The 13388-nt window shown below is 42.4% G+C and overlaps 1 protein-coding gene across 1 annotated transcript in view; it reads left to right on the plus strand.

Annotated features, from left to right (window-relative positions):
- The window catches only part of adamts18 (ADAM metallopeptidase with thrombospondin type 1 motif, 18), a 71683-nt gene that overhangs the window by 35945 nt on the left and 22350 nt on the right, over positions 1-13388 (plus strand). Inside the window, exons 13-16 of the mRNA XM_039795089.1 lie at positions 7892-8064; positions 9301-9431; positions 10736-10859; positions 11202-11446. Coding sequence (XP_039651023.1) covers positions 7892-8064; positions 9301-9431; positions 10736-10859; positions 11202-11446 — 673 coding nt within the window. The remainder of the gene's footprint in view (positions 1-7891; positions 8065-9300; positions 9432-10735; positions 10860-11201; positions 11447-13388) is intronic.

Here is a 13388-nt window from a genome sequence, read left to right on the forward strand (position 1 = left end):
ACTGACTCTGGTCCGTCTGCAGAGCTGCGTTATCCGCTCTAGCTGACCTGGGAATCTACCGCGCTCGTGATTTATTCATATTTTATTTACTTTGCAGTGATATGCTATGCACTGATGTCAGGCAGGCTTGCTGCTGCTTTTAGTCTGAGCCTGTGAGATAACTAAACTTCCTTTGAATATAACGTGCATATAAATAGACGGAATAAATAAAAGTCCCCGGAAATAAATATAAGTAAAACATATGTATTTAGGCTATTGAACTATAATGACTAATGCCTATATATGTATTGCCTCATTTATGTATTTCATGTTCCATTTCATAGCCATATTTATTATGTAAAGGGGGCAAAAATGGATCAGTCGCTCAGGAAGTTATAGACTACAGTTTCCCTCAACAGCAGCCGGGACATTCTAACGCTTAACGTGAAAAGTTTAACGTGGTAACTTAATGTACCTAAACAATGATCAATCAGATATCAATCAGTTATCAGTCACATAACGTCCATAATAATTGGACTTTGGGTTAGATTTTTTTGACAGTTTTCAGTGGTTATGAGGAGCAATATGAGAGAGAAATTTGGTAATCATTGATCATTGTTTAGGTACATTAAACCACCTCTATTTGTTTCTGGACATCAAGCTAGGCCATATGCTAGCTAGCTAGCTAGGTGCTTAAGTTATGTTACTCACCCTCGTAGTTGTGGACATAACTTCATACGTCCCACTTCAAAGCTTTCTCCGTTTCCTGACGGGTGCAGGTGAAAGCGCCGCGACCATTCTGTGCACATTGTTGACATATACTTATAATAAAGCTATAAACGGCGCGGGGATATATAAACTTGGTTACAGTCAGGTTACAGTGCAGCCGCCCTCAACAGACGTTCTAAAGTAAAGTGAACGCACCCTCAACGGGGTTGGGATCATTTCATTGGTCAACACTACAGCTGGCATTCTATTGGTTGTTGACTTTTGATAGGGTTATAACACAAAAAAATCCAAGCGCGCAGGAGAAAATCGAGAGCAGAAACTTTGCAAGTGAGCAGAATCAGCCTGAGGCGAGGGAGAAGGTTCAAAGCTGAGAGCAGGAAATCTGTCCAAACAACAACATATCTGAGTCCAAGCAGAAAGTTTGAGTGCAAGCAGAGCACCAATCCGCCGAGCACAAACTTTGAGCTCAAGCAGAGCAAATCCAAGCGCGAGCACAAACTTTGAGCTCAAGCAGAGCAAATCCAAGCGCGAGCAGTGACTATTTGAGTGTGAGAGCAAGGTTTTGAGGGGAATTATTACAAAATCTGAACGTAATATCAGTGAGAAATGCTCTCAAATTGAAAGAATGCGCTCTTGATTAAAGATAGGAATATAACTCCATAGGCCCGCTGCATCAAGGAGTAAACCTCTATATATGGGTGCCCGCTCTACCAACTGAGCCATCCAGGCGCCAATCAGCACAAATCTAACCGGCATGCATTGGGCGGCAATCACGGGTGATCGATTGTGCGCAGGCCTGGCTCATTTCGAACGTGTCTAATAACACCGCTGATGAAAAAAATAATTTCATTGGTGGCCACCACTTTAACTCTACCACTCACTTCAATTGCTTCCAGTGCTTACACGTCAACTGAGAGTTTCTCTCCTTTGATTCCCTATTTGAATTATTGTGCTTTCAGTGAGTACACTTCAACGGATACATTAAAGTTGAACCCTTTTCAAGTCTCAGGTCTTCACCTTCGGAAAAAGAAACCTGTCTTCAACTCTTCTAACTCCCCACAACTTCCAGTGTTTATACACTATTTACTCCAACTGCTTTCAGTGATTACACTTCAGCCGACACTTTAATAGACATCATGTCTGGACTTTGACTTCAGCTAACACTTCCAGGACAATTTATCACCTACACTCCACTCTTTTCAGCAATTTCACCCACACTGATGCTTCAACTTTACTCAAGGCTTACATTTATTTTGACCATTCAACTACATTCAATACTTAGACCTAAACTGAATGTCCAACATCTCTCAGTAATTATATATTGACTGCTACTTCAACTATGACTTAACTGTTTCAGTATTTCAGCTTTTTCAAATGTTTAAACACAGTTTTTTAGCTGGAAGCACATATACATTTCAATCAGGAGAGACTTCATTGCAGATATGAAAAGATTTATTTGTAAGTTACATAAACAAAAATATGAAATGTAAAAAGTCTTTGGAGATTAGACTCCATCGTATCAAATATGTTTAAAAGGGGTAGAGAAACCAGACATATCCCCCGATGGAGTCTAGACACTGGTGGTGGTGATGAAGGAGCACAAGAGACCAAATCGAAAGTTCCAATGGGGCGGTCAGCTAGACGAAGACCCAGGGTATCATGGGTGAGAAGACCGGTGGTAGAAGGGGAGGAGGCGGGTCGCACTCTATTCCTGAAATGACAACTGACAACTGCAGAGGAGAGAACAGATTAAAAGCAGGGATGTCATGCTGTGATTGGCTTGTGAAATACATGGAGAGGTGTGAAAACGATATTGAAGTCTTCCTGAAAGAACTTAAAGGTCCTATGGCATGAAAATGTCAGTTTATAAGTTTTTTAACATTAATATTAGTTCCCCCAGCCTGCCTATGGTCCCCCAGTGGCTAGAAATGGTGATAGGTGTAAACCGAGCCCTGGGTATCCTGCTCTGCCTTTGAGAAAATGAAAGCTCAGATGGGCCGATCTGGAATCTTCTCCTTATGAGGTCATAAGGAGAAAGGTTACCTCCCCTTTCTCTGCTTTGCCCACCCAGAGAATTTGGCCAACCCATGAGAGAGAGAGAGACATCATGGCTTTCAAACGAGCAAAGTGGCAGTTGGTCAAGGCCACACCCCCACCCTCCACCTTGCCCCCCCCTCTCTCCTCCTCAATAGCTACAGACACAGAAATGGCACATCCTAAGGAAAGCTCATTGTGGGACTGGTTCTAGTGGCTGTAATTCTGCACCAAGGCTGAATTTCAGGAAAGAGATTTCAGATACAGTATTAGGGGACCACTAAGGTCTATATAAAAGAGACTTCAGATACAGTATTAGGGGACCACTAAGGTCTATATAAAAGAGACTTCAGATACAGTATTAGGGGACCACTAAGGCCTATATAAAAGAGACTTCAGATACAGTATTAGGGGACCACTAAGGTCTATATAAAAGAGACTTCAGATACAGTATTAGGGGACCACTAAGATCTATATAAAAGAGACTTCAGATACAGTATTAGGGGACCACTAAGGTCTATATAAAAGAGACTTCAGATACAGTATTAGGGGACCACTAAGGTCTATATAAAAGAGACTTCAGATACAGTATTAGGGGACCACTAAGGTCTATATAAAAGAGACTTCAGATACAGTATTAGGGGACCACTAAGGTCTATATAAAAGAGACTTCAGATACAGTATTAGGGGACCGCTAAGGTCTATATAAAAGAGACTTCAGATACAGTATTAGGGGACCACTAAGGTCTATATAAAAGAGCACCATGTCATGGACCTTTTTCTTGAGAAAATGTAGCCATTTTTAGTTTAAATAGAACCACTCCATGAAGGAGTCTGTTTAGATCTATTGTATATCACCCGCCTTACTCCACTGGCTTCATCACTGCTTACTTCACAGCGGGTCAGACACTTATGTGGCCATTCTGTCCGTCACAGCCGACTCTTCTCTTAATCCCCGGGAGGGATCAAAGACCAAAAGGTTCCAGAGGCAGAACGGCCCTCATATGATACACATTATACACCAGAACTGGCAGACCAAAAAGGGCTGCAGAGCCCTTTAAACCATGTTATCTGTCAGGTTCATTTATCATTCCTGTGGCACGAAAGAGTGCTTTGTAGCAGCAGCGGCTGAAAAATGGGTGGATGCTGCTAAACGGCGAGTTACGGGGTCAGTGGGACAGATGGGATGGAAAGATGGGGAGGGCTAAAAATCAAACCCAAGTCATGAGTTTAAAAAAAAACATACCATGGGCCAACTAGGTGTCAGATTCCTTTGAACTCATGTGAAGACAATATAATTAGACTGGTGTTTGTCTTCATATGGCATCTTTTCACCTCAACCTCAACCCCACCACAACACACACACACACACACACACACACACACACACACACACACACACACACACACACACACACACACACACACACACACACACACACACACACACACACATTATTCATATTGTTCATCAATGATCTTTTTAATGATCATTAATGATCGTATGCGCTATGCACTTTCTGGGTAGATGTTAGAGTCCGATGTATTTATGACAGTAAAGAGGAGATTGACTGAGAGATTGAGAAGGATTGACTGTTATTTTTAGGGCTGTTCTTATTCTAACTTCAGTAAGTTCAAAAAGTCAGACAAGCAGTCAAATGGGAGAGTAGAGAGACAGCGAAGAGACAAAATAAGAAAGCAGACTGTCTCACTGGGCAGAACAACACTTAAAGCAATTTCTGCTCTGGAACAAAAAGCAACCGCACACACACACGCACACTCACACACAGAGACAGACAGACACACACACACAGACACACACAGACAGACACATACACACACTCAGACCTTATCCAAACTGCAGCATGTACCCCTGAGTCACGTTTTAAGTCCCTGACTCAGTGTGTTTGTCCCCAGTAATCTCTGCGATTATTTTGGCAGGGCCCCTCTGCTCTTAATCTGAGCAGAACAAGAAGGATTAGCCTGAATCTGACTGCTTGTCTCTAATATCATCTTCAACCCCAATCGCCTGGACAGTCTGGGCTCCCCTCCTCAAAGATCACTGTCATTTTTTTTTAAACACATAGGTTCTTGTCAGACTTGCAGTATGTGAAGATGTATACATAAATGATGTGTGAATCCATATCTGGGAATGGACAAGATTAAATAAAATCCTACGTTGTTTAGAAGTGGTCCGTACAGATATGACAGCGTCTTGTACATTTTCACCTCTGCCCTACTACAAAATCTTCACTCAGCAGGGGCAGTCTTAAACATCCTTCATTTGATTCTGCACATACTCATCCGTTTTATGAGGCCAGCATGTATGTTTTGCTCAGTCTTGTAAAAGAGTTCTATGGGATCAGCCATCCCATCTAGGAGTTACTCCGAGACGGAAAATGAATCTTCTCCCTGTCCTACCCTCCTCGCTCCTCCATTCCCTGTAGACCACCTGCCAGATCAAACACAGTCAGCCTAATCCTCACCAACAAGCCTAGGAGATTAGGTTCTCCATTTTGACCTGGTTTTGTAAGGAGCACATTTTGTCACACACTCAATTTAAAGGGAGTGGGGGGTGTACGATGAGGGGCGACAGTGCTTAGATAGAACTGTGTTTGGTGTAGTCTCCCGGTGGACTTGTAAAGGGGTCTTGCGGGGGTTAGGCTCCTAGAAGAGCAACACAATGTGGTTCTGTGTAGGAAGTTGCGAGAGAGGCAGGGGGAAGCAGGTGACTTAAAGAAAAGACAAGACTAGACACAATGACCTCTGACCTACAGGGAGTTCAGTCTCCGCTTCTGTCGCCGGGCAGATTTACCGGGCTCCAGGGGCATTTAAGTATCCTTAAGGGGTCCAGAGGGTGTAGAGACAGAAGAGGAATGACTGAAACACAAACTGAAAACTCAAAAGTCATATCTGGTTTCTGTCTTGTTGTTGGAAGTAGTTTTACAGTTGCAGTGATACTGGATGATTTAGGGAGAGGAGAAAAGAGGAAGAGAAACCAGGAAGGTTGTGAAACTCAGGGCCAGACTGTCCATAATCCATGAATTGCCTTCAACTTTCTCAAGCAAACCGACGTCCTTCTATGCTCACCTCTGATCAGAAGGCCCTGACCGATGCAGTATGCGCTGTAGTCCCCCACTGGCCTGCCGTAAGCACATTACCATATGGGCTGCATTTGTCCGCCGCTAAGTTTTAATAGGATCAGGCCTACGAAAAAACGGCGGGCCAAACCCCCCACCAAGGGAAGCGAGATCGGCACCAAGCAGATTTACGCAACGCATGCGCGCGCGCACACACACACACACACACACACACACACACACACACCTCGAGGAGCTCCATCACTCTTGGCAGCTAAGCCACTGTTTGATTGAGCCCAGGTCTGAATAGAGGGGACGAACAGTTGGAGTTTAATAAAAATGCAGTGAAGCAACATGCAGTTTTGCTTCAGATTGTTGCTGACATTCATATTTTATGCAGACATTTTCAAATACTGGTGCACTGGCGAAGGAAGGGCAAAAGAAATAGGCCTTAAAGAAATAGGTTGCATTCTCCTCTTGGTTCTCATTCTCACTCTCCATTCTCCTTTTCCAAATCATTTCATTACATTGTAGCACTTAGTGAACTGCTTTATTAGACATGTTTGATCAGCATGGTTCCCCAGTCTGTGTGTGTGTGTGTGTGTGTGTGTGCTTGGTGTGTGTGTGTGTGCAGACCACTTTGGTAAATACCTAAACTCAATTTTCTCTGCCGGTGGTTGTGTTGGAATGCCTGGCTTGAGTCTAGAAAACCTGAAAAGTGAGACATGGCATGTTTTCCAACAAGTGGTGAAAGCTTTTATCATCTCAATAGCATATTAAAGCTCCATTACCTGTTTATGGTATGCACCAGCTATTCCCGTGTGGTTAAAGAAGGGTTGATTTGGTATGGCATGCAAACGTCTCTTTGACACTGCTATTTTAAATCAACTTCATCTTTAGTCCTGCTCAAAACTCAAATTTACGCTTTCATAAGGGCTAACACAACACTGACAGATAAGATGGTGTCATTTTGATAAATTAATCATGGGTGATTGAACATGTAAGAGAGAAGCTCTTAAATGATAAGATCTTGGATTTTATTATGCTCTGATAGACTTGGTCTGGGCTTATCAGTGACACTGATTGGGAGATGCCGGTGTGCAAAGTTGCCTTGTGAAGCTTGGAAGCAGCTGTGTTTAGTTTACTTAGAAACAGACACAAGTTAACATTCAGTGTTTCTTACTTAAAACAAATTGTGTGTGCCCTTGATGTCTCACAAACATGTTTAATGCATTTTCTTCCTCATGAAACATTTGCAATTTCTCAAGTGGCAAGTGTTTGAGGGCTCTCTGGTCAGCTTTTTGAACCCTTTATGAATACTTTCAACAAGTCTTCAAAACGCCACCAATTGTTTATCATTAGCGCCACCAGTGGTCAAAGCCTCCACAGGGTAACATGTATATATGTATATTTTTTTAAGATTATTTTTTGGGGGCTTTTCCCTTTTATTTGAAAGTGGATAGATATGAAAGGGGGAGAGAGATGGGGGCAGCATGTTGGATTTGAACCCTGCGCCGCAGCCGAAATGGGCCAAACGCCAAAAAGAGTGTAAAAAATGTCAAACGTGTCAAAAAAGGACTGAAAGTGTCTAAAAAAAAAACTTTTATATTGTCTTAAAAAAGGTCGAAAGCATTAATTATAGTTTCAAAAGCGTTGTTTTTAATGGTCGAATCATTCCAGCTGTCCATTTAAGCCGTTATATTGTTGGCTAGTTTAATTTATAATAAAACATCGTATTATATAAACTACATGTGTTCCGTGTGCGCAAGTAACTAGTAACTAAAGCTGTAACAGATGAATGTAGCGGAGTAACTAAAGTAACTAGTAACTAAAGCTGTAACATATGAATGTAGTGGAGTAAAAACTATAATATTTCTCTCTGAAATGTAGCGGAGTAGAAGTAGAAAGTGGCACGAAAAGAAAAGACTCAAGTAAAGTACAAGTACCTCAACATTTGGACTAAAGTACAGTACTGGAGTAAATGTACTTAGTTACATTCCTCCACTGCAGATCTATAAAACTTTTTTTATTTGTCTCTCTTCTTCTTCTTGTTCTTCTTCTTCACCCAGGCCACAGAACAACGGTAAATTTTGTTCCGGCTCCAGCCGTCTCAACCAGCTGTGTAACTCTCGGCCCTGCCCTATCAACGCTGTGGACTTCCGGGCCCAGCAGTGCGCTGAGTACAACAGCAAGCCCTTCAGGGGCTGGTACTACAAGTGGAAGCCCTACACCAAAGTGGATGGTAAGGTGATCAGTTCATATGAGATCCACCAAGAACAGAGTTTATATTTAATGCATCATTTGCTCTGGAGGATGTTTTGGATGTCATGTCTTTTGGTGACCCTTACCTAAAAATACACAGTACACAGATTATGAAGACACCTTTACTGTATTCTTGGCACATGATGCACAAGAAAAGAACTTGCATTGTTCAAAGAACACTGCGCTGCCAAATACACAGAGAGTAGTAGATTGTTCAGGGCAAGCTTTTTCTTGTCTTTTCATTCTGTATCCCGCTCTACTCTGCTAGTCCTAATCTTTTTTTATAAAGTGTTACTGTAATGCCAACCTCTATTTACTGCCACAATGATTAGGGCCAAAAAGCTGGAGGAAACTATCACTCTGTGTAATGTGCATGGGAGACATGTAGCCACCTGCACCCTCTGACACAGTGGGGAGAGATTTAAAAAGGAAGCCTATGGGCCAGCTTTTTTACAGAGAGAGAGAGAGAGAGAGAGGGAGAGAGAGAGAGAGAGAGCAAGTGCAATGAAGGAGAGCGGAGTGTTTGGCCGACGTCCCAGGCCTGTTTAAGCTGTTGATGAATAGGAAGTGATGTAGAGAGGAAAAGATTCTGAACTGCCTTCTGGGACCTTGGGCCAAGTCACCTTCACCGTCATTTATTTTAATCAAAGACGGCTGTAGAGACTTGTCCGTGATAACTGATCTGAACCACTAAATAAACCTGTAGCCCCACACAAATACCCCTGGGTGCATTCATAGTCGGGTCCTGTCTCTTCCAATTCAGCGTCAGCAGGATCTGTACGTGCTGCATATGCAACAGGTTGCAGTACAGTAGCCACATAAACTTTAATTTGACCAAGTTATAGAAGAACTTTGGTGAATCAGTAACATTTAGTGTCATTCCCCCCAAAAAATTGCACTTTTTCCTTTATAAAAAACTCTCAGGAACACTTTTTCACTTTCATTTTATATTTTTCCTTTATATTGCACATTTTCAATCTCTTTAGTTTTCTATACCGTTTGGTTTTGCCTTACTTTTGCACTATTTAGAATGTATTCATTGTATTGTGTATATTTTTTTGTACCTATTGCACCGTAGGTCGGAGAGAAACATATTTTCCTTTCCCCTGTATGTCTGGTACATATTGCAGAATTGACAATAAAGTTGACTTGACTTGATGCTACCTTTTCTATTGATGCCATTGTTACTGTATATATTTGTATGTTCTGTGTGCAGATGAAGACATCTGTAAGCTGTACTGCATTGCAGAAGACTTTGACTTCTTCTTCGCCATGTCCAGCAAAGTCAAAGACGGCACCTCCTGCTCTGACCACAAAGGAGATGTCTGCATTGATGGAGTGTGTGAGGTACATTGTCTGGGACATTCTAGTGGCACTGGTAGAAAATTGTTACATGAGGTTTTGGACATGACAGTACATAGAAAAAGCTTTTCGTACTTGTTGTAGGAGAGGTGTCGGAAACATGTGGCACAGTGCAGTTTTGGGTGAAGGACAAGGATGTGCAGTTGCAACACCTGCCTTGAAAAGAAGGCAAATATTGGAAAAACGTCAAATGTTTATGGAATCTCATGGAGCCAATTTCTACTGCAGTGCAAAATATGATTACAATGGACATTTTGGGTGTGTTCACTTTCAGTTTCACTTAAGAGATTTAGATAATTGTGTTCATTGTTTTTTTAGAACCTGTCTGTCGAAAGCAGTCATGTTGCTTGCAGAACTTTTAGGAGTAATTATTGCCAATACAGTATGTCATCTAATTGCTTAAGCATGCACAGGGGCATTATAATAAAAAAAAGTTAGTTTTTCCTGTGTGTGTCAGCATTAATTTATTGAAGCATGTTAAAAGCTGCATTGAAACTCGTGCGAGCAGGTGTTAAAAAGCTAGCTAATGAAGTGTAATGAGTATTGTATATCTTTCTGTTTTTTTGTATTTTGTACAACGAAACAACTTCTTTTGTTTTTATTTTTGGGCATTTCTGCCTTTACTGGAGAGGAAAGTTGAGATATGAAAGGGGAGAAAAGACATGCAGGAAAACCGTCACAGGTCGGACTTGAATCCTGGACCTTCTGCGTCGAGGAATAAACCTCTGCATATGTGCGCCCGCTCTACCAATTGAGCTAACCGGCCACGCAACCAAACAACTTTGATGTCGTATATGTTCGTCTTTTCCCTACGCTTCATCTAATCTTAAGAGTAATGCTGCGTCACCCCACCATCTTTATATTGTCTTTATAATCCAGGGGTCAGGTGCAGTAGTCTGATGTCAGCACAGATGGAATAAAAGGCTACATCCACACTACTACGTTTCATTTTTAAATGTTCGTATTTTAGTTTTGAAAACAAAATTGATCTCCGTCCACACAAGCATTTAAGCTCTGAAGCAGAACTTATCTCCCCCCATAGTAACACATCTGACAATGCATATCACATGACCGTTCCCATACACTGTCCATGCACGTGCTGGTGTAAACAGGAAGCAGATTGTCCAACGTTACTCTGCGGTTGAAAACCGTGGATGTATAAATTGAAAATACAGAAATGACTTTGTTAGTCTGCACGTTACCCCTGGATTGTCAAAATAAAGGACTTCATTCATCCTAATTATAGTTCTGTCCACATTGATGGCATGTGTGTTTTTGTGTGTGTGCAGGCAGTAGGCTGTGACCAGATTCTGGGCTCCAAGGCCTCTCTGGACGCCTGCGGAGCCTGTAAGGGAGACAACTCCACTTGCAAGTTCTTTAAAGGCCAATACACCCTTCAACACAGAGCCAACGGTAAGCTTTTCTCTGTCTTTGTTTGTAGTGTGTCTCTGCATTTTAGTGAACATAAACTTAGTCCTCCTGCGAGACAAAGGGAGACTTAAGCGGACAATCATAGCATAGAAAATCCACGCACAGACTCATCTAATCCCACTCCATAATAGACTGATTCACTTCATCCAGTAACACGCATAGACAAAGATAAAGTGGAGTGTGTGATCAGGTAAAGCAGGCATGACGGTGTATGTGTGTGCAGGATTGTATGATAAAGCATTAAAGCAAGAATTAGAGAAGTGATAAAAAATATCCAGGCAGGATTCACCCTTGACTTTCCTTCCTTCTCCTTTCCCCCCCAAGAGTACTACTCCATGGTAACAGTCCCCGCTGGGGCACGAAGCATTCACATTCAGGAAATGGAGGTCTCCACTAGTTACTTGGCCGCCCGCTCTCTAAAGAGGAACTACTACCTGACCGGGGACTGGACTGTGGACTGGCCGGGGAAGTTCCATTTTGGTGGGACCGTGTTCGACTACCAGCGCTCTTTCAACAAGCCGGAGAGCCTTTATGCCGCTGGACCTACTAATGAGACGCTGGTGTTTGAAGTAAGCCGCCGCTGCTTGGTGATGTCCATTTGTGGCAATTGACAGTGACAGGGTCCCTGGCAGTAGCTGCCGCGCCTCTTTTAAAAAAAAAAAAGAGGCGGATATGAATAGGCTTAGATGAAAAAATAAGTTTGGTAGGGAGAACAGGGCTGTATGTAGCTGTCTGCAATGCTTCTGTGGGGGATTAATTGTGTTTGGTGATTGGTTACGTCAGGGATGATCTGGGGATGTGTGGGTGGTGTGAAAGGCTCTAATGTGAAAAATCTCGAGCTTTTGGAGGGTTCAAACAGCCTGTCCTGTGCCGAGCTGTCCTCTTCGTGAGCGAAAGAAAGAGAACACAAGGGTAAGAAGTAGAAAAAATAGATAAATGATAAAGACAAAGAAAAGGTCACAACAAATCTAGGAATAATTCAAATCAAAGCCAACAGTTTAAATGGTTTACCCAGAACACACTGTCAAAGGGAATTTAAGACCGAAAGCTCAATCTGTGCCACTCTGGGGCAAACTCATGAATGTCCATTATATAATGCACTTTGCATTCTGTTTGAACACAGTTTTAAATCATTGAGGCAGATATCTCAAAACCTGGAAAAATTACAAACACATTCTGTATGGCCAGATACAAGTAAAGGCAGGCGAGAACATATGTTTTGTGTCATTTTGTTGAACCAATCCTTTAAGCAGGCAGGGGGAATAATGCAGACATTAGATAAATGGAGATGTGGTGCAATTAGTCTAAATCAGCCTTTGTGCCACTTTCACTATTCAGCACAGTCTCACATGGCAGAAGCATGCCCCTTAATTATATGCAGTACAGTTTCTTGGTACTGCTGGCTCCAGTGTAACCCAGTCACGTGTTTGTCCATGTACACATACTCAAAGCCATGGATGTGGCCCCCATGGCCACTGATCTCAAAAGTGCTTTGTTGCAGCCATGTGATTCGTGGCTAATAGAGCGAGTAAAATCCCTAAGTCAACTGCCCGTTAGAGGGCAGGGATGAAAAGTATAAAATCAGATGGTTGCTTGGAGTGAGATGTTCTGCATAGTATAGGAAGTGATTTATGAGCTGATGATACTCTGTTTTTTTTGTTTTTTTGTAATCAGCGGCGTGTCAGAAACCAGAGCTTCGAGGGGAGGGCGAGTCTTTACCCGTCCTGAAGCAGCAGAATGTGATGCTGGACAGGCGTTTCCTCCTGAGAGAAAATGTATACTTGACAAGTGGCCGAGTCATTATCCTTATGACTCTGTAGGCTTAAGTGAATGGTGGTGGGATGTTCTTCTTCTCACATAACTTTGTCAGCGAAAGCATTTATTTTCTCATGAACTCTGAACCCTAGGCGTGGAAACAGAAGTGGAAACCAGGTGAAGAGTAGATGTATGTTGTGTCCCCCCCACACACACACACACACACACAACCCACCCCCTCCCGGTCCACCAAGGGTTTAGGTGCTAGTCATGTAAAAGCTAGTCTCCCCTCAGTCCCTTGGGCTACTGAAATCCTGCGGTTAAAGCAGGAATGATTGGTCTGTAAGTCCAGGAGGAATACCAATGTGAAATTACTAAAGTGCTCGGCTGGTCACTTGTTTGACCATCAGGAAATGTCTGAGTGTTTTTCTAGCTATTTTAGAAAAGAGACTTGTGTTTGTGGGCAGTTTAGCGGAGTAGCTGCTGTAGTTGGCATTTGAGCAGCTCGTTGCTCGCAGAGATGCATTCGAGTAACAACAATCTAATATTGTCGTTCCCAGAAGAGGTTGCAAGGATAGGTTAGATAGATAGATTTGCTTCAGCAATTTCTGTACTTTGCAATGCCAAAATCTTGCTTTCACTGAGTGTGGTTATATTTCTGGATAATTCAGGTTTTTCAATAAACAGAAATCTTATTTTTTAGCATTCTGCTGGCTTTAAGGACGGCGATGTCAGTATGTGTGACGGTTGTTCGGT

Source organism: Perca fluviatilis, chromosome 3, assembly GCF_010015445.1.
Source record: "Perca fluviatilis chromosome 3, GENO_Pfluv_1.0, whole genome shotgun sequence".
Taxonomy (NCBI): domain Eukaryota; kingdom Metazoa; phylum Chordata; class Actinopteri; order Perciformes; family Percidae; genus Perca; species Perca fluviatilis.